Raw genomic sequence first — 17,937 nt, forward strand, 5'->3', positions numbered from 1 at the left:
CAAGGCTGCGAAATGCCATGGTGATAATTATCCAGACTGCCTCTCTTGGCTGGAGAGCGAGATCACACACACCCTTTGCAGAATACATTTATTTATAGGCAGAGCAGCTGAACGTTCCAGCCCCAGTGTCACTGCTCTCCGGAGAATGACTTCAAACGCTTTTATATGCATCTGCATGTGCGCAGTATTTTGCGCATGTACTGCAAATTGTATGTGTCTGTGTGTAGTCTCTTTTCCCCTAGTGTTTCTTATATCATTATCTCCTTGTAAACTCTAAAGCAAGACGACAGAACAAATATGGTTTGCCAAGTGGCTATTTTTTCCCTGTTTCCTTCACGCAGCTTGGTTTATTGACTCCTGAATGGATCACAATACGCTGTCCATCCCATTAATGACAGGTTCTGCAAGAAAAATGGAAGAATAACATCTAAATACTCTTATTTTTCTTTGTTTGTTTGATTTCATGCTGTTTTAAGGCAATAAAGCCTTTATTGGCAATATGGATCCTCAGTTTTGCCAAAACCTATGTGCTCTTTTTCTGAGCTGTTTTCATGTTTCTTTGCTAAAGATTCGAACACTAATGTTTGATATGGTTGTGAAACTTTTTTTTTTTTTTTTTTTAAGATTCTACATATTCCTGTTGCATCCATTCATCCTTTATCTTGCCGGTTTATCCAGACAAGGACCAGAAAAGATCTGGAAAGATCACACAGACCATTGCACATCACAAGCATGTCTTTTGATTATATCAGAAACATTTGAAAGACGGAAAAAGCACTAACTACTGACCCACTGTGACACCCTCATGGGGCAGCAGTGTAGTAATAGTAATGTTAGTATGTCGTAATCCCACAGTGAAGGGCATCTGTTATCATCTGCAAAAGTTGTAGTCGAAAGTTGATCCACATCAATAATTCTACACGTGGCAGCTCATTGTCATCCACGTCCAAAATGCTGTGTACAACAGTCTGATGTCAAATAAAACTCTGCCCGTCTTTTCTGCCCCGTACGCAGCTGCTCGTGAAGGTGAGCGACGTTCCGGACCTTTCTGCAGGCATCACATGCTCCTTCGGGAATTTGACGGAGGTGGAGGGGCAGGTCAATGGCAACCAAATACTCTGCGTGTCTCCCGCTGCCAAGGACGTCCCCCTGATTCCCACTGACCAAGGTACACATGACTATATCACTGTTATGTCGTTGTCATATCTGAGTCAAATGGAGTTATTGGGAGGTTCCTCTCATCACGCTTTCTGCATTGCATGATACAACACAAAAATAAAAAGCAACGCTGTGTACAGAATTCTTAAGCCATAAACCAACGCCACCAGATGTGTACTTATTAACCATTGACTAATTAAAAAGGAACTGTCTTGTTGTGAACCTGAACTTCTCTGAGACGGTTTGCCCTCCATGTTTAATTAGCCAGGGGGTGATAGAGGAGTTGATGTGGTGTTTTACTGTTGTTGAGCAGCAGAGGCTTAGGCACTTGTTCTGCTGCTTACTTCTGAGAGTAAGTACTTTGGAAAGCATCCAAGCATTGAGCATATATTCAGGGATTGGATTTCATAAGTGAAAAGGCTGAAATCAGTAAGTTTTGCATTAACTCGCCAGATCAAGGATTTACATACATGAATCTGTTTTAGTCATTCGAGCACAAAGGCAGCTTTAATGTCCAGGAACAAAAGTATGCTAATCATACAATTATACTATTCATAGTATTCTCCTGACCTTTCTTGCACCCTCCAGCATTGTAAACCTACAAAATAAATATATCACAGTGGCTGTGGCATTCATTTAGGTGCAGACATATCGATCATTATGAATATTAACATCTGTTGTTTGACGATGCCTGCCTCCTGTTTGCGAGGTAAGATGGCTGCAGGGTGGCAAAACTAAACACCCTGAATAATATATCCCGTGCAGTGTGTGAAAATCACTGTGTGTTTTGGCGGTTTGGTAATCCTCCTCCCTCTGAGTAAATGACAGCCCTGTTTGCCCAGAGCTCCCATGGGGAGTGGTGCATCAGGCTCTAATATGAATGTTCTCCCCCAGGTAAATGTCAGCCAATCCTCCCTGTAAGCTCCCCCCCTCCATCCATCTCGCCATCCATCCAGCTGTTTATCCCTCCATTTTTACTCCACAGCCATCCCCCCTGAGGCCACCCCCTTTCTGACCTCCCTCCTATCCTCCATCTCATCCGCCCCTCCAGCAGGCCTTTCTATCTGTTGCACATCAGCATTGATCGCGCCGGGACGATGACCAGAGGAGAGAAGTGGCAGAGGAGGACATTGATGGGAGGAACAGGAAATTAGATGGAAAGTGAAATAGAAAAAAGATCATAGAAGATGGAGGAGAAATTAAAGCATATTTCCGGATAGTGGCAGAAGGAGAGGTCAAGATAAAGCTGTGAGGACGCTGGGCTCATTATAAAAAAAAAAAAAAAGAAAAGAAAAAAAAAAGCCAGCAATAATTTCCACTGAGAAAAAAAATAAAAGATCGGAGTGGAGGGTTTGTTGTGGACAGGACCTCTCTGCCACCTTATCAGATCCTGTGAGACTCGTAGTAAAAGTCTGTTATGAGTCTGCCCTCCACATTTGTGTGAAACAAGCCATGATTCCCAACAGGTGTTGTGTGGAGAGCAGAGCGCTGAGGGTCAGTCAAACCTCCTACACATCGAATTTCATCGGAAACACACACACACACACACACACACACACACACACACACACACACAATCATGGGAGCTGTATTCTCGCGGGGACTGATCAGAGCCTGTTTTCACAGAGCAACATCCCCGTTCAGCCAAATGCCAGTAAACAAATTTCCATCTGATTAAATGGTATGGGATTGAATTTTTCTTTCCCATATACTCTGTATATTCACAAGAAATGTTCTTTCAACTTGCATATATACACTGCCACATGAGAAATGTCGCCTCTCGAAATATCCTGTGTCGTTGGGTGCCAAGAGCTCTGGATGAATACCGACTGGAAAAACACTAATAAGTGTGAGATTTAATTAATTCAGCTGTTTATGAGGACTGAATAATTTTCAGATATTAGATGTTATGTAAACATGAAGTAGATGCTGATTTCTTCGCTCCTCTCTTTTAGATTGGTCCGGTGTTGAGCTGAGGCTGAATTCCAAGGAGACCGGTCAGATGCTTATCAGCACCGAGGTCAAGTTTTACAACTGCAGCGTCCACCAGCTGTGAGTACCTTCCTCCTTTCACTTCCACAACCTGTTCCCTAAAACAACTGAAATCGATATTGTGGGAATTAGTTACAGCCGCTTCCTGTCCTCCATAACAGGAAGTTTTTTTTTTTCGCCATTTGTCCAATGAAACCTTTCTCTCAAACATATAAAAATACTGCTTTCTGCCTAACAGGTCTTCAGTAGGGGATTTCATGCCCATTTTCATGCGATGTCTGTCCCTGATTGAGTGATGTTGAATTGAATCCCCGGATTGGAGAGCTCAGTGTCGGCGCTGCCTTTGCAATTGCTCGCTTCATTCCAGTGTGGCAGATTCTGTTTGTGTGAGATCCAAAGGCCCCGCTGACTTGGGAGTATCGCTGAGCGGAGAGCAACGGCGTACAGATATCACAGCAGTGACACGAGCAGGGGTGCCGGAATCATAGCATGTCATATTATCCTCTGACTATCTCCTTGACATCAAAGCAAAAACGTTTTTTAGCCACTGTCTTTTTTTTTGCCAGATAAAAACTGGCAGCCGTGCTCGGCGTCTCTCTCCGTCTTTCTGTCGTTTTCCTCTCCGTGAGCTACGTATGGCCGCCTGCTGTCCAAGACGGCTGTCCGAGTATCGCACGGCGCAGCTACTAACTCACCCATGAGCACTGCTAGCCGGTGATGCCAAACGTGCCCGTACACACACACACACACACACACACGCACACACAGCCGAACACACAGAGCAAAATTCATACACTTGGAAGAGGCATGCACTCCTCTTCACATGCTCTCATGCCAACTTTAATTCTCTTTTTGTCTTCCGCTCTCACATACACTCTCCTCTCTGTCTGCCTGAAGGTGAATAAGCCCTATTCTTCTGAATTAGTAAGTTTGCCAAAGAATCCGTTGCATTTTGCTTTGGCACCAACAAATGTCTTACAGTAAGCAAGTGTGCAAAACTTATATCAGAGACAAAAGAACAAGCTGAGACTAAAATGTTCTCTGTGAAAAACTGTTTAAGAGAACACACATCCATCTTCTATACCGCCTGTTTTCAACAGGCCCCGTCGTCGGGGCTTGAGCCAATGGAGCAGATGGTGAAGGCAAGGTACACACTTGCCAGTTCACCATTAGATCACAGACAAACACAGAAACAAACAGTTTAGATTCACTGACAAACGATGAAACCCATGAGCAATGAGAGCATACAGCCTCCTCAAGTCGGTCCCAAACTGGAAAGAAGCATAGAAATGCAAACCTGTATGCCGCATGCACGTTTGTTTACGTCATTTTAACCAGGTAAGTCAATAGAGAAAGTACACAGCAAGACCTGATCTTATATGTTGATGCATCGTCATGCTGATACCGTCACACCTGAATGAAGTGAGGATAGCATTGCTAAGCCAATGTTCCAACTGTCATTCCAACTAGAGGTAAAGGGAAAAAAAGAAACAACTCAAAAACCAGAAAATGGTTAAACTGTCTAAATTTCCAATGAAATAACCCTCATCTGAAAGTCTATTGTGATTATCTATTACTATGATTAGTTACTATAATTATCTTCTCAGCCACTTAAGGCTACCAGGTGCTTTAACCACTTCCAGCTGACTCCTGGTGAAGGCAGAGCAGACACACCTAAAACTCTGTAACAAACCATAAAGGCGTTTTTAGAAGAAACTGAAGGGGAAAAATTAGTATATGCAGAAAAATTAATTGTTAATCATGGAGGACATGCAACCTGTGCTGAATGGCTCCCTCGCTTAAAATGTCTGATGTCTTAATCACAACATCTCAGTATAACCCGTATACTTCAATACGCATTTCCTGCTGTAGATTTAAGTCTCATTCATGCAATTAAAGCTTTTAGTTTGTTGTTTTGTACAAAATTGTACTTCACAGCACTTGAAATTGGTCAAAATAGAATAAAATAGAAAGAAATTTCTTTGTTTCAGCAGCTCAGAACACACACCCCACAGCTCCGATGACACCAACACTCCTTCACAAAGATTTCTGTTTAAATATTCTAACAATATATTTAAGTAAAACAAAATTAATTGGAAAAAAAGCAATATGTTAATAGAGGCATTAATATAGAATATAGATATAAAAATAATAGATAAATATGGAAAAAAGTCAGATTTTTATTACCATTGCATAACAAGTCATTAATTTATGCATTTCCGTTTTCATTTATTTAGTTTCACTGTCACTTTTTTGTTAATACCTTTGCATGAATGCAGGATTGTCATTTGAGTATTTTCTATTCTAAAGTACTCTCTGGTTTTACTTCAGCAGAGGATCTACACATGACTGACACCGGCACCGGAGCGTCTATCCTTCCATTGACATAAACACGCGTACTCATATATTATACATGCAAAAAACGGCCGCACGGCAAGACGCACACACCTAACAGCTAGTGATTACAACATCGTCCCAACAATGCGGGGCTAATGGTAATTGCAGGATCAAGCTGCGCCAGTGTCTTATTTGTCCTCATTAGCCGACGTTCCAGTGCTCCGTCGCTCTCTCTCTGATTGTGGTTATGAGGACTAATATTCAGCCTCCCGCTCACACATGACAAGCAGTGGTAATGTATAGTGGTGGAAAATGTATGCAGGGAGAACTTGGCCCAGAAGCTATTAGGTACGGTGCCAGCCACAAGGGCACAACAACAGCAGGTGCCCGCTTGGGATCTGAACTCATTTCCGATGTGGCACTTCCCCCACTTTGGCAAACTCATTGCCCCCTCCTTGACTGCACTGCCGTTTTTTTTTTTTTTTTTTTTTTTTTTTGACTTTCTCACTTAGAGTGTGTGTGTGTGTGTGTGTGTGTGTGTGTGTGTGTGTGTGTGTGTGTGTGTGTGTGTGTGTGTGTGCGCGCTCGTGCAGGTGTCTGTCGTGCGTGAACAGTGCCTTCCGCTGCCACTGGTGCAAATACCGCAACTTGTGTACCCATGACCCCTCCAGCTGTTCCTTCCAGGAGGGACGAGTCAACTCCTCTGAGGTTGGTGGAACACACACATGCACACACACACACACACACAGTCACGGACATGAGCTCACCTCTCCTCCCCCCTCTCCCTCCCTCTCTCTCTCTAGTGCGCATCCCCTCACTCAATATCCTTCTGCCTGCATCTTGCTCTATGTTCCATCTCTGTGTCAGCCTCGGGGCATGTCTGCAGAAAGGCAGCCATCTAAGCTCTTCTATTTCCGAAATGCCGCTCCTCATTCTGAGCGCTCGCTCTCCGCAGTGGCAATTAACACTCTATTATCCCCGGAGTTACTGAGCTTAACGTGTCTTACAGTGACACAGGATCACTCTGACCACATCAGTCCTGCGAGGCAGAAACACTGAAATGTGCTCTTGTGTTTATGGTAATCTTCACAGTGTGCGCTCATACGGCAGGTGTGTATTTACTTGTGAGGGCTGTTAAGCGGCACTCTGCACTAAAGGATCATTGTAGTAAAACTTTTCTTGGTAAAACTCAATCTAGTGTTTAAGGGTAGAATACTCACTGTGTCATTGTCAGTTTTCATTTCACTCCGCTTATCATCTCATCCGGCTGGTCACATACAAACCAAAAAGCACAACACCCACATTTCCGCCTCTGTTTTGTTGACACCAGTGCGCCTTCTGCCCTGTTATTGTTCCCTCCAGGACTGTCCCCAGCTGGTGCGCTCCGAGGAGATTCTCATCCCAGCAGGGGAGGTGAAGCCTATAACCCTGAAGGCCAAGAACCTGCCACAGCCCCAATCTGGCCAGCGGGGCTATGAGTGCGTCCTCCACATCCAGGGGGTCAGCCACCGGGTCACCGCCCTGCGCTTCAACAGCTCCAGCGTCCAGTGCCAGAACAGCTCGGTAGGTTATCCGACGACCGTCCGGACCGTGCCAAGCTGAATGTAATTAGCATAGCATGAATTACTGTTTGTGTCTTTTTTACAATTGGGTAAATGGTGGGGTACGTGTTGTACAGTACACGGAGTGAACATAAACTGGTAATTGCATTCATTACTGTACTGTAGAAAACAGTGTGGGTTTCCGTTTTAATGTGTATTAAACAAGTGCAGATATTATGGATGCAGCCAAACTAACTACACAGGTGAAGGCTGCAGCCCCACAGTCAAGCACTCACTGACTTCTGCAGCATATTCCCAGAGGAACCACAGACATGCACATTTTCACTCTTTGCTTTGACTGTCTGTTTCTCTTAGAAACCTTCAACACGAACACATGCATACAGGAAATTAAAAAAAAAAAAAAAAACGTGGATAGCAGGCAGTTAAGGACATAATCTAAAACCCCAGAAGTAAAACGCAGGCTCCTGCCCAGCTGTGCTGTTCCTTCCTGTATTTCACTTTGTCAGCTCTCAGTTGTTGAGATGATGTAAGCTTGGAGTAACATCGGAGGGACAGAGTGCTGCATCTAGAAAGACCCATGGGAATTCTCATCCCCAAGCCTCCCATTGAAATCTTCCTCTCTGTTTGCGTCTCATCCACGCTCATCTCTGTCTTTGTGGGGGTTTTTTTCACATCCTTCGCCTCCAGTATCTGTACGAGGGAATGAAAATCAGCGAGCTGCCTGTGGATTTCTCCGTGGTGTGGAACGGCAACTTCATTATTGACAACCCGGAGAATATTCAAGGTAGGGAGAAAGAAATGCTGCTGTCAACATGTAGTAGCAAACAAGATGGAAATGAACAAATGTAACACGTGCATACATCATTTTTTTTCCTATCTCTGTGTTAAAGTGCTAATTTTTTTCAATTAGATATTACAAACTGATCTAATTTTGTTTTTCTCAAACGAAGAAATGCCCGTTTATGCTTGATGCACTTTGTCTCGTATCCCACAGTGCACCTGTACAAGTGTGCAGCCCAGCGGGACAGCTGCGGCATGTGTCTGAAGGCACAGAGGAAGTTTCAGTGCGGCTGGTGCAGTGGAGAGGGAAAGTGCACGCTGCGGCACCACTGCCCTCCCATCAACCCCTACACCACCCGCTGGCTCAACCTGTCCAGCAAGAACGTGAAGTGTACCAACCCACGCATCACTGAGGTCAGTACCAGTGATGCTCTGTCGGTTCCTCCGACCTGCCCACACACACACACACACACACACACACACACCAGGCTTCAATCGCTGATATTCAGCTGCTGTTGCAAGCAAGGTGTGTCTTATATATGGTCAGAGTTTCTGGACGTTTGATGATCAGTCAGGTTGAAACTGCATGGTTAATTCAAGTTAAAATGAAAACGAACATGGAGTCGTCATAGTTTCCAGCAGATTGGTCTCGTGCCAACGGAGCCTTCTGCTTGCAAATCCACTCCTTCGAATCTTGTTTGCACACGATGTTATTCTTGGTGTTATTTTCAGCTGATGAAATGCAAAATGCTCAGAAAGCGTAATCTATTGGCATACTTCACACAGGATCTTAATCGATTAGGTGATAAGTATGAATAATTAATAAATAATAAAGTTGTGTTGATAATAGCAGAGTTTGTCAGGTTGGTTAGCTTTCTGGTCTGATTTGCATTAAGATCCAATGTAATATTGAATCTATTGCTAAAGCTATTGTACTCTGTTCTGTTTTTGTCTGGACTCTGGAAGGAGAAGAATGAACCTTCAACAAGTTCCCTGGGAGTTTTTACCCTCTACCAAATGCTCACAGACATTCAAATGTTGGATTCATTTTGTATTTCGGGGTGTTTTTCTCTCTGTTTCTAATTGTCTTTTTGGGAACTGCATGTTCTTTTGCTGAAGGATTGCTAGCAGTGTATTTTATGTACCTGGGTAGTTAATTTTTATCAGTGTTTATTTATGTGAAGGCTTGAGAGCTTTTTTCCCTTATTGAATTATTGAAGAACACACACTCAGTGAAGGATGGTCTTCGTAATATCAGACTCCTGTTAGTGCAGTGTGCACAGAGGCTTGCTCATAGATTTCCTTGTTTTCTTTTTTTTTTTTTACTTGACACAAGGTCATTAAGGTAAAGCTTAATAATTGTTTAAAAGGAAAATCATCAAACAAATCTATGAATTCCCCCCCGCCCCTGATCCTTTTTCTTACACAGTTTAAAAACCTCACCTGACGGCTGGATGTCCTACACCTCAGCAGCGGAGGTCATGACCTGGAAGTGCTTATTTGTTTTCCATAAGTGATCCTTTGCTTGTTCAGGCGTCATCTTGATCACACAGCGCGGGTTTGCTGTCACAAGGAGTCAGGCCAGGCGGGGCGTGCTATTTAATTAGGCCCGGTAACACACCAGTGCATTGTGGTTGACCCAGCAGACCTCTCTGCGTATCTGCGTAATCTCCACATTGATTCAATTGGCTTCTCATTTTTCCACCTCGTACTCACAGCTCACTGCAGCCAATTAAAAACTGAAGCAAACGTCTTGGTTAATTGATTTGTTCTGCTACACAAAAAGGATAAAGGGAAAAGTGACAGAACGAAGAGGAAACAGATTCTGACTTTTTGATTTCACTTTTTCATCCTCTTCCTTGTCTTTCTTTGTGTATTTTTATTTCTGACTGGGCTGACACCCAGTGTGATATTTTTGGGTTGTTCTTTGGTCCCTGATAACAGCCACCTCTTGTAGCCTCTTGTAGTGATTAAAGTATTTTCACCTCAGTCCTGCACTTCTAAAGTGAAACACACACTGTTAACTCAATAACACTTAAGGTTACACACAGCATGTACTTTTTTTTGAATAAGTAGCTACCTTCTAAACTCTCTGTATTGGAAATCAAACGAAAAGATCTTGTTGACAGTCTTTTACTGGTTAAAAACTACATTAGCTTATAGAAAAGCCTGCAATCATTATACCTGTTACAGGTCTAGATTTTCATTATCACTCATTTATTTCAGTTAATATATATTTATATTATATTGAACATTTGTTCCCAATAATGTGCATGTTTGTTTGAATAAATATTTGGCTAAACTCATCATTTTTCCCTTTTTCTGAGCCAGAATCATTGAGAATGAATTACAGCGCTTTTAAAATTACACCCAAGTGTTTCTAGTGAAATATTTATTGGATCCATTTGTCACCAACATTTTATTTTGTTAAGGCCTGGGAAGAAAAAGTATGTCCTTATTTCATTCCAGAGGAACAATCATTCATGAGAATGTTTTCTAATGAAGGTGTTTCAAATATTTTATCCCATTATCTTACTTTCACCAACGATTTCCACATATTCTATGCAAGAGATCCTGACATTACGCACGCCGTGCAAGGTAAAGATTTATAATGTCAAAGCCCTTTTTAGGCTACAATTCATCCAGAAAGGGACAAAAATGATTTATGCAGCCGTGTAATTGCTTTAAATTATTTCTAACAGTGCTAAAAAAGCAGGGGCTGATGATATATTACAGTTTGAGGACGAGTAATGGTGAAATTATGAATGATTGGAGGATTTGAATGGGGTGGTATGAGTCAACAAAGAGAACAAAAGACAGAGCAGAGAAATGGAGCCATGAAAGGATGGAAGGAACAAAGGCAGGCTGGAGGCGGGGGGGGGTGGGGGGGGTTGAGAGACCTGTGGGCTATCTGAACTCTGATCTGTTTATGGCTGGAGGTGGCAAAACCGTCTCGTGCTTTCGACGCGCAGACGCACCTATTTTCTGCTCGTCAATGACAGAATTGGTTTGTGCTCCTCCCTGCAAACCCCCCCCCCCCCCGTCTTTCAGTGATTACAGTTTCTTTAAGGAGCAGACATCCCCCTGGTGGGCTGAATTTATTAATAAATTTGGTTTTGATTGTATGCACCAAAGCCCCCATCATGAGCTGATTTGTATACATACTAGCACATTAGTAGATGTGCCTACCAGAAGATAGGTCTTTTTGAATAATTAATGTTTCTATTAAGTGCCATGGTGCCTCCCACCATGGCCCATTAATATTGAAGAGATGTAAGCCCCTGCTAACAGCAGAGGGAACAACATCAAATGAAGCTGGGAGTCAGATGGGCGTATAAAAGGCATCTCCTCAATAGGTTTTGGCTGAGGCTTCTATATGAGTTTACAGTCTAGCAAAGAGGCAGCCCTCACATCCAGTGACAGTGAAAATAAACATCTTGCTGTAGCCTCAGGAATTAAAGGAATGGATTTCCCTCTTTCTTTTTATCCCTTGAAGAGTGCATGCAAGCTCATTGTTGGTATTTTGTACAACACAGGAACAGAGGGCCTGTGAGGAGGGTCTTTCTCTGAAGGGCTTTCTATTTCCCCTTTGTGTATACTCTGTAGGTGTCCCATCCTCCTCCCACACTCCAAAAATATGCATTGGACCTCACAGCAGATTTCAGACCCTGTCTGAAGATTTCCTCCATTTATGTACGAAGATCATCCGTAGTCACTCAGCTATGACGGCGGTCTTCCACAGGTTCCTCCCACCGTACGACATGCACCACATATTTTAAACTGTGATCAAATGTGTTGCAAAGCGGGCACCACGTGGTGTGTAGACCCGTTCGGTTAGGCTGGGCTAAAAACACTCGTCATGGGTGTTTCCTGTCTTTCACCAAGTGTCAGCTTTGATAAGCCTGCGCCCGCTGGGATCCTCAGCCGAATCAAGCCAGCATCAGCCATGATGGAGATTGACACCGGTTGGCTCATCCGTGGCTCACCAGCATTTTAAGGGTATGCGTGTGGCTCAGGTGGTGAGCTGGCGGGAGTAAGTATGGAAAATATATGGATAGATGGAATATTCATCACACTTTGCGTTGGTCTGAGCTCCACAGTTTAAAATCAATATTTTAGTGTGTGATGACTATCTGAAACCACTTTTGAAAAGTCACTGGAGATACTTGAAATAACAGCGTCTTTCAGTGAAAGTGGGAAGAGAGCTTGCTGCCATAAAGTAGAATCTTGAAGGAATCATGTTTTTGTTGCATCATTTGTATTTTCACTATTTGCACTAAACAGAGCTTTGCACAGTGTCCTCTCATCCTGTCATTAACCACCCAGAGTGACTTTTCTGATTGATTTTTTTTAGATAATCGCAACCACTGCTAATGAAAACTCATGCGCAAGTTCCCCCCCTCGCACCATTTTCTCTCACTTTCTCCTCTTTCACGCACAGAGAGCTTCTTTTCATCACAGCCCATTTCTCTTAGCTGACTACAAGACATTTAGAACCCCATAAAGTATTTAGGATGTAGTTTGTTCAGGACCAAGTGATCAGTGTGGTTTTTATCAAGCTCATTAAATGCTACTCACAATTAAAAGTGACATGCTCGAATTAGTCTGAGCAGAGTCCAAAGACAAGGAGATTAGCGGCAAGCTTTGAAATTATATCCAGGGTTTATTTCATTTTAAAAGCAAAATCTGATCGTTGAGAGGGAATGAATTCTGTTGCTGGGGAGTCCAGGAGAAAGCCTTTTGTGCCCCATGAAGTGTTGTAGTCAGGAACGTAAAATAGCTGATTTCTTTGGATTTTAACGAGCGATGGGGTGATTAAATATTATTGTTTCTGAGCTGTCGAAGAGAACTCCACTGCACTCAGTCGATTGCTGTAGTTGCAGAGATGTGCTTGGCCTGCATAGCCTGAAGGCAGCTGGGCTGGTGTTTTGCTCTCTGCTGTATGTATTGAGACCATCACTGGCTGCATCAGCACATCTTTCCTCCACCATCACTTCAGCTGAATACGTCAAACCCACACTGACAGACAGCGCAGGCTGGTCGCACTGAAGATCTCTTCTTTCTGTCTCTGCTTAAAATAACAGTATACAGACTCAAAAGAGAGTCTTTCTTTTCTGGAATTCCCTGTCCTGTTTTTATTCAAATGTCTGCATTTTAAATTTAGGCCAAGTCATCCCTCTAGTCTATTAACTGCAGTTTTCTTTTTTTTGGTTTTCTTTTTAACAAAATCCCAGAATATATTTAAGGTAATCGTGATAAGTGGTCAATGCCCTGATCTCTTGAGCTGGCTAAGAGACAGATTATGCTAGATAAAGGGTGAGAGTGGGAGCTAGGGGGAGCTGTGTGCAGGCCGACTGGGTGTTTTGCTGGGACTTACCCTCTATTGACAGTGTGACAATGCCAGGCGTGCAGCAGCACTGCGGCTAAAAGGATTACACACATAGAGCATGGCATGGCAGCACGGGCCAGGAGCAGGGGAAGTCAGGGCAGCGGGGTGTGCGTGCATGTTCAATGAGGCTTCCTGTTCTTCTTCCCTCTCAAAAGTGTGTGTAGTAAGACAAACAAGCAAGCTGGTTCTTAGAGGAGGAGGATGTGTCACCTAGCCTCGGGGAGACGAGATGATGAAAGACAGACGGCGAAAAACGAAAAAGATGCAAAAGGAAGGATGCTGAAATATAAAGACAAACTCCACCTTTGAAAGTGTTTTCTCCAGACGTGTGTTGCAGTGTGTTACTTCTGGTTTGTAATGGTCATTAGAATTGGGTAAGCAATGGAACCAGAGTAATAGGTAAGTGGGGAATTCTTTCTGAATAAAGCCGCTTTGTGTAAGAAAACACTGAAGCAGAGACAAAGAGCAGCATTTCTCTCACGCTTCATAGCCTGAAGACATGGAGGGTGTGCATCTTTGAAGTGGTGCTTTTTCCATGATCCTGATGAATCGAGGCTCTATCTGCCAATACAGGGGCTCAGGCCAGTGGGTTTCATGCATGGATTAGACTGTCTTCCTGTGTTTGGTCCACTACGGGATGGGTTCCATTTCAGCCTTGAGGGGAGCAGGAGGAGGTTTCCCAAGCTTTTAGGATGCCCATCTGTGATGCGTGACTGCCGTCCTGCCACCACCCTCACCTGTCACCGTCTTGGCTGATGGGACCAAACAAAGTGGCATCGGCTCTCCCTCTGTCGCTGCATCCTCCCTTTTGATTTAATTCCCCTCTTTTTTTCCCCCCCTTCTTCTTGAACTCAAAGTCCCCAATCATCTCTTTCCCCTTTTCTCCCTCGTTCTCTCCCAGGAACTTACATTGCTTATGTAACCATCACTAAGTCTACTCGAATAGCTGCTGCCATAGCCTGACATGGATATATTTAGCCATTATGTTTCCCCCCCTATACCCTGCATGCCCAAGCAGTGCTAAAAGATTCATGTATTCAGACCCCTCAGGCGGTGCAGTGACACACTTACTTTACATCCAGAGCAATTAATGTCCACTGAATCTAGATTACAATGCCGGCGTCCCACAGGGAAGCCGCAATGCCCCAGTGGGTGTCGGGGGGTAGACAGGGGAGGGTTTACTGCACCTCTTAAAGGGTTGCCATCACATGGCACATTGCAAATCAGTAAAGTGGGTCCAGCTGAGTGTTGATTTTCCTTTTCTTTTTTTTTTTCTTTTTTCCTCCTATGCTTGCATGGCCAGTAATAGCGTATTGATTGTTTACATAGCACCGGTAGCTTCACACAGCAAAGTGACAGTGGTCTCCTCCCTGCTGCCCTCCTCTTCCTTCATCTCCTCGTTTGGTCTACCAAACATCCTCACAGTATAGTCCACTGTCTTTATTCTGTGTCACCTTCTCTCGTTCCTCTCTCCCTGTCTTCGTCTTCCACTGCCGCGTTTAAAGGGCTGGAAAATGGCCAGCTTTGAGCCTCAACGGGGCTCTGCAGCACAGAAGGCTCAATGCCACACTGTGCCAAGGTCATGCTGGGCAGCCATATTGCATTTTATGAGTAGGTGGTCGGTACTAAGCATTGATATGGCCCCTTGTTAGATTTACCATTCATGGCAACAGCAGTAGGTTTTGAGCAGGCAGACGTCCAGAATGTTAACAACCCCCCTCTATTTTTTTTTTTCTTTTTAAAAAAATTATGATGTTCATTATGATTTTTTTTTTTTCCGCTCCTGCACAGTTGCACTGCATGGTGGTGTAGTCGTTAGCGCTCTTCCCTCCCAGCTACACCAGCTCAAGTCCAAGCTTTTCTGTGTAAAGGTTGCATGATTCACTTGTGCGTGCCAAGTTTCTCTCTGCGTTCTCTGGTTTCCAGCCCTGGTCCTGCAGAGCCCCTGTCCAGCATGTTTTAGACATCTCTCTGCCTCAGCACCCCTGTACCTAATGCTTTTGTAATCACCACGCTCCCACAAAACAAAACAGTGAGGAGCCGTTCACTGCAGTCAGGTGTTTTAGAACAGATCTGACGCACTCTTGTAAAGACATGCATATTAGGTTAGTTGGGGATCTCTGAAAGGATTCCAGGTGTGTAAGCGAATGAGTGAGAGGGTGAACCTCGCCTTTGCCCTCAGTCAGCTGGGTTCTGTCCAGTACCAAGAATTAGATAAAGTAGTCCGGAATGTATGGATGATGTATGTCGTCATACAGAAGAAAGAGGTGACCTCTGTGTGTGTGTGTGTGTGTGTGTGTGTGTGTGTGTGTGTGTGTGTGTGTGTGTGTGTGTGTGTGTTACCACATTTAGATGGGGAAAAAAGCTACTGTTATGATTTAGAACATGCTCTTGGCACAATGACTCATGCCATGTTCCGACTTTCCGAGGGCGTAGGAGCGAGGAGTGCTTTTAATTGCTTTTACAACCACCTGGACTGAAAGAGCATATTTACCCTTGAGCGTCCACACAAACCTGTGCTCGCTTCTAAGTTCCTATCCAACAGGAACGTTAAAAGAAACACAGAAGTGTAAAGTTTTCGTCCTGACTTTGACTCTTGAAACTCTGCAGGTGACCCCGGTGGCTGGACCCCCAGAGGGAGGAACACGAGTGACCATCTACGGCACAAATCTGGGTCTGGCTTTCTCTGACATGGTGGGCAATGTGGAGGTGGCCGGGGTGACGTGCACGCCGGCGGAGGACGGCTATATCATCGCAGAACAGTAAGTGACACACACACAGGGAAAGCGTGAGCCGTATTGTCTCAACAGTGCTGCTATTGGTCATTTTGCAGATGAAAAATTACACAAAATCAATTAGTGTTGATTTTAATAGATGCTTTTTTCTTCCTTCAAGTTTACAGGAAGCAGCTGGGGAATAGGTTTGCCATATTTTGTTCACAATGTAGCATAATAATTCATTATTCAGCCAATTATCCCAGTTTGTAAACAGCACAATTTTCCAGCCAGCTGTCCTGCTAGAAGAGCTGAAAAGTGTGTTCTATTGAATAATGAGATAAATAATTCCACAAGAAATAATTGCACGATTCAACTGTAGAAAATGCATTGATGAAACAATCATTTGCAAACCATTCTCAGAAACATAAAATTTTGCTTTGCCCTCGTTGTTTTTGTAGTAACAGATATATCAGCAAATAACTACAATTTAAAGTTGCCCTTGACACATTTATAAATTTTCATTATAAATCTCCCAGAAGCAGACAGTCAGCATGTATATACGTGTTTGCTACAAATATATATGTTGGAAGAAAAGTCTAATTTTACAGCAAAAACTTCAATTTTAATTGATTCTACTCACATTTTTTTATGATAATTTATTACATTTTGTGATCGATGCCATACCGATTATTGTAGTTCCATAATAGAAACATGACTGAATAAGCGTGTACCGAGTGTCTTCTTCATCACTTCAGTACACTGCATTCAGCCCCTAAGTTACTAATGACGTAACAACAAACCCTTAACAACTTATATATTTTAGCAAAAAGTGTCCTCCCGCAGACCCCCAGACAGTGTGGTCCTCCCACCACTCTCCTCCCTCTGCAGCTCGCTCGCCCAGCTCTCTCTCCTTCTCCGCAGCTCATCCAGTCAACACCAATCCCATAACAGCTGTGTGTGTTTACTTGTGTTTGCCTCCTTAATTGTTCCATGCTGTGTGTGCATCACGGTGAAGCCCGTCCCGTTCACCCTGAACTAATGAAACGTGGCCCGTGATTCACAGCTCGCCCATCTCCCCCTTGGCTAGGTACACAGACGCGTGTGGACTGGGAAACGCGGCGCCTTATGGTTGTTTAACCTCCCCTGGTGATGCGGGCCTCACACGAGACAGACAGGAATGTACACAAACCGCTTTAATGTACCCTAAATATAAATGAACGTGTTTGGATTAGGATTAGGTTATATTGCCTTTGGGCTTCGCTGGTGCAGGAAATGCTCTTTGATATGAAAAGAAAAGGCGACTAATCCTATTATAGTGTCTTAGGACGCTCTGCTGAGGGCCGTCGTTATGCTTACTCATTATGCTGCGACCGCATGATAAACAATCGGACCACAGAAACTGTAGCAATTAAAAAAACTAATCAAAAATTGATAAAATATATACGATGTAGGGCAGCGTTGCTCATTGTAGCCACCATCCTGGTCACATGTCTCTATAAATATTAGAGTAAAAAAAAAAAAAAAAAAAAGATGTTGATGAAATATACATGATGAAAAATAACTTCACATAGAAATTGACCCATGAACCGATAATACGGATTCAGTGAATTAATGAATCCCTCCATATTTTGTGAGTTGATTTTTATTCACTTGTTTACTTTTCCTGCTTTAACAACTCTCTAGTCTACATCCGTAAACGGCACTGTTCGCCAGTACAACAGAACAGACTATCAACATAGCATGTTTGTTGTGCATCTATCACTTTTTTTTTTCAAACATTCCAGCAATTTACTACAATGAATAAAAGTATTCAATGTAAGATAAAAATTTCAATTTATTATCATTCCGACATGTTAAAAACAAAAAAGGAATGGCAGCTTAGCAGCAGTGTTCACATTAGGTAATGCAATTAAATAAATAGTATGTGTGTATGGTAATGAAACAATAACTTAACTCAAAACCTAATTTTAAAAAAAACCCACAACACGTGGTCAAAACACAT

The 17,937-nt window shown here is 43.3% G+C and overlaps 1 protein-coding gene across 3 annotated transcripts in view; it reads left to right on the plus strand.

Moving 5' to 3' along the window:
* The window catches only part of plxna2 (plexin A2), a 226,627-nt gene that overhangs the window by 109,841 nt on the left and 98,849 nt on the right, over positions 1–17,937 (plus strand). For all 3 annotated transcript variants that reach the window (XM_030118346.1, XM_030118347.1, XM_030118348.1), the window contains exons 7-13: positions 1,015–1,168; positions 3,114–3,210; positions 6,081–6,195; positions 6,850–7,050; positions 7,737–7,833; positions 8,044–8,243; positions 15,829–15,980. In XM_030118346.1, the coding sequence (XP_029974206.1) occupies positions 1,015–1,168; positions 3,114–3,210; positions 6,081–6,195; positions 6,850–7,050; positions 7,737–7,833; positions 8,044–8,243; positions 15,829–15,980 (1,016 nt within the window). The remainder of the gene's footprint in view (positions 1–1,014; positions 1,169–3,113; positions 3,211–6,080; positions 6,196–6,849; positions 7,051–7,736; positions 7,834–8,043; positions 8,244–15,828; positions 15,981–17,937) is intronic.

Source organism: Salarias fasciatus, chromosome 20 (genome assembly GCF_902148845.1).
Source record: "Salarias fasciatus chromosome 20, fSalaFa1.1, whole genome shotgun sequence".
In the NCBI taxonomy this organism is placed as follows: Eukaryota; Metazoa; Chordata; class Actinopteri; order Blenniiformes; family Blenniidae; genus Salarias; species Salarias fasciatus.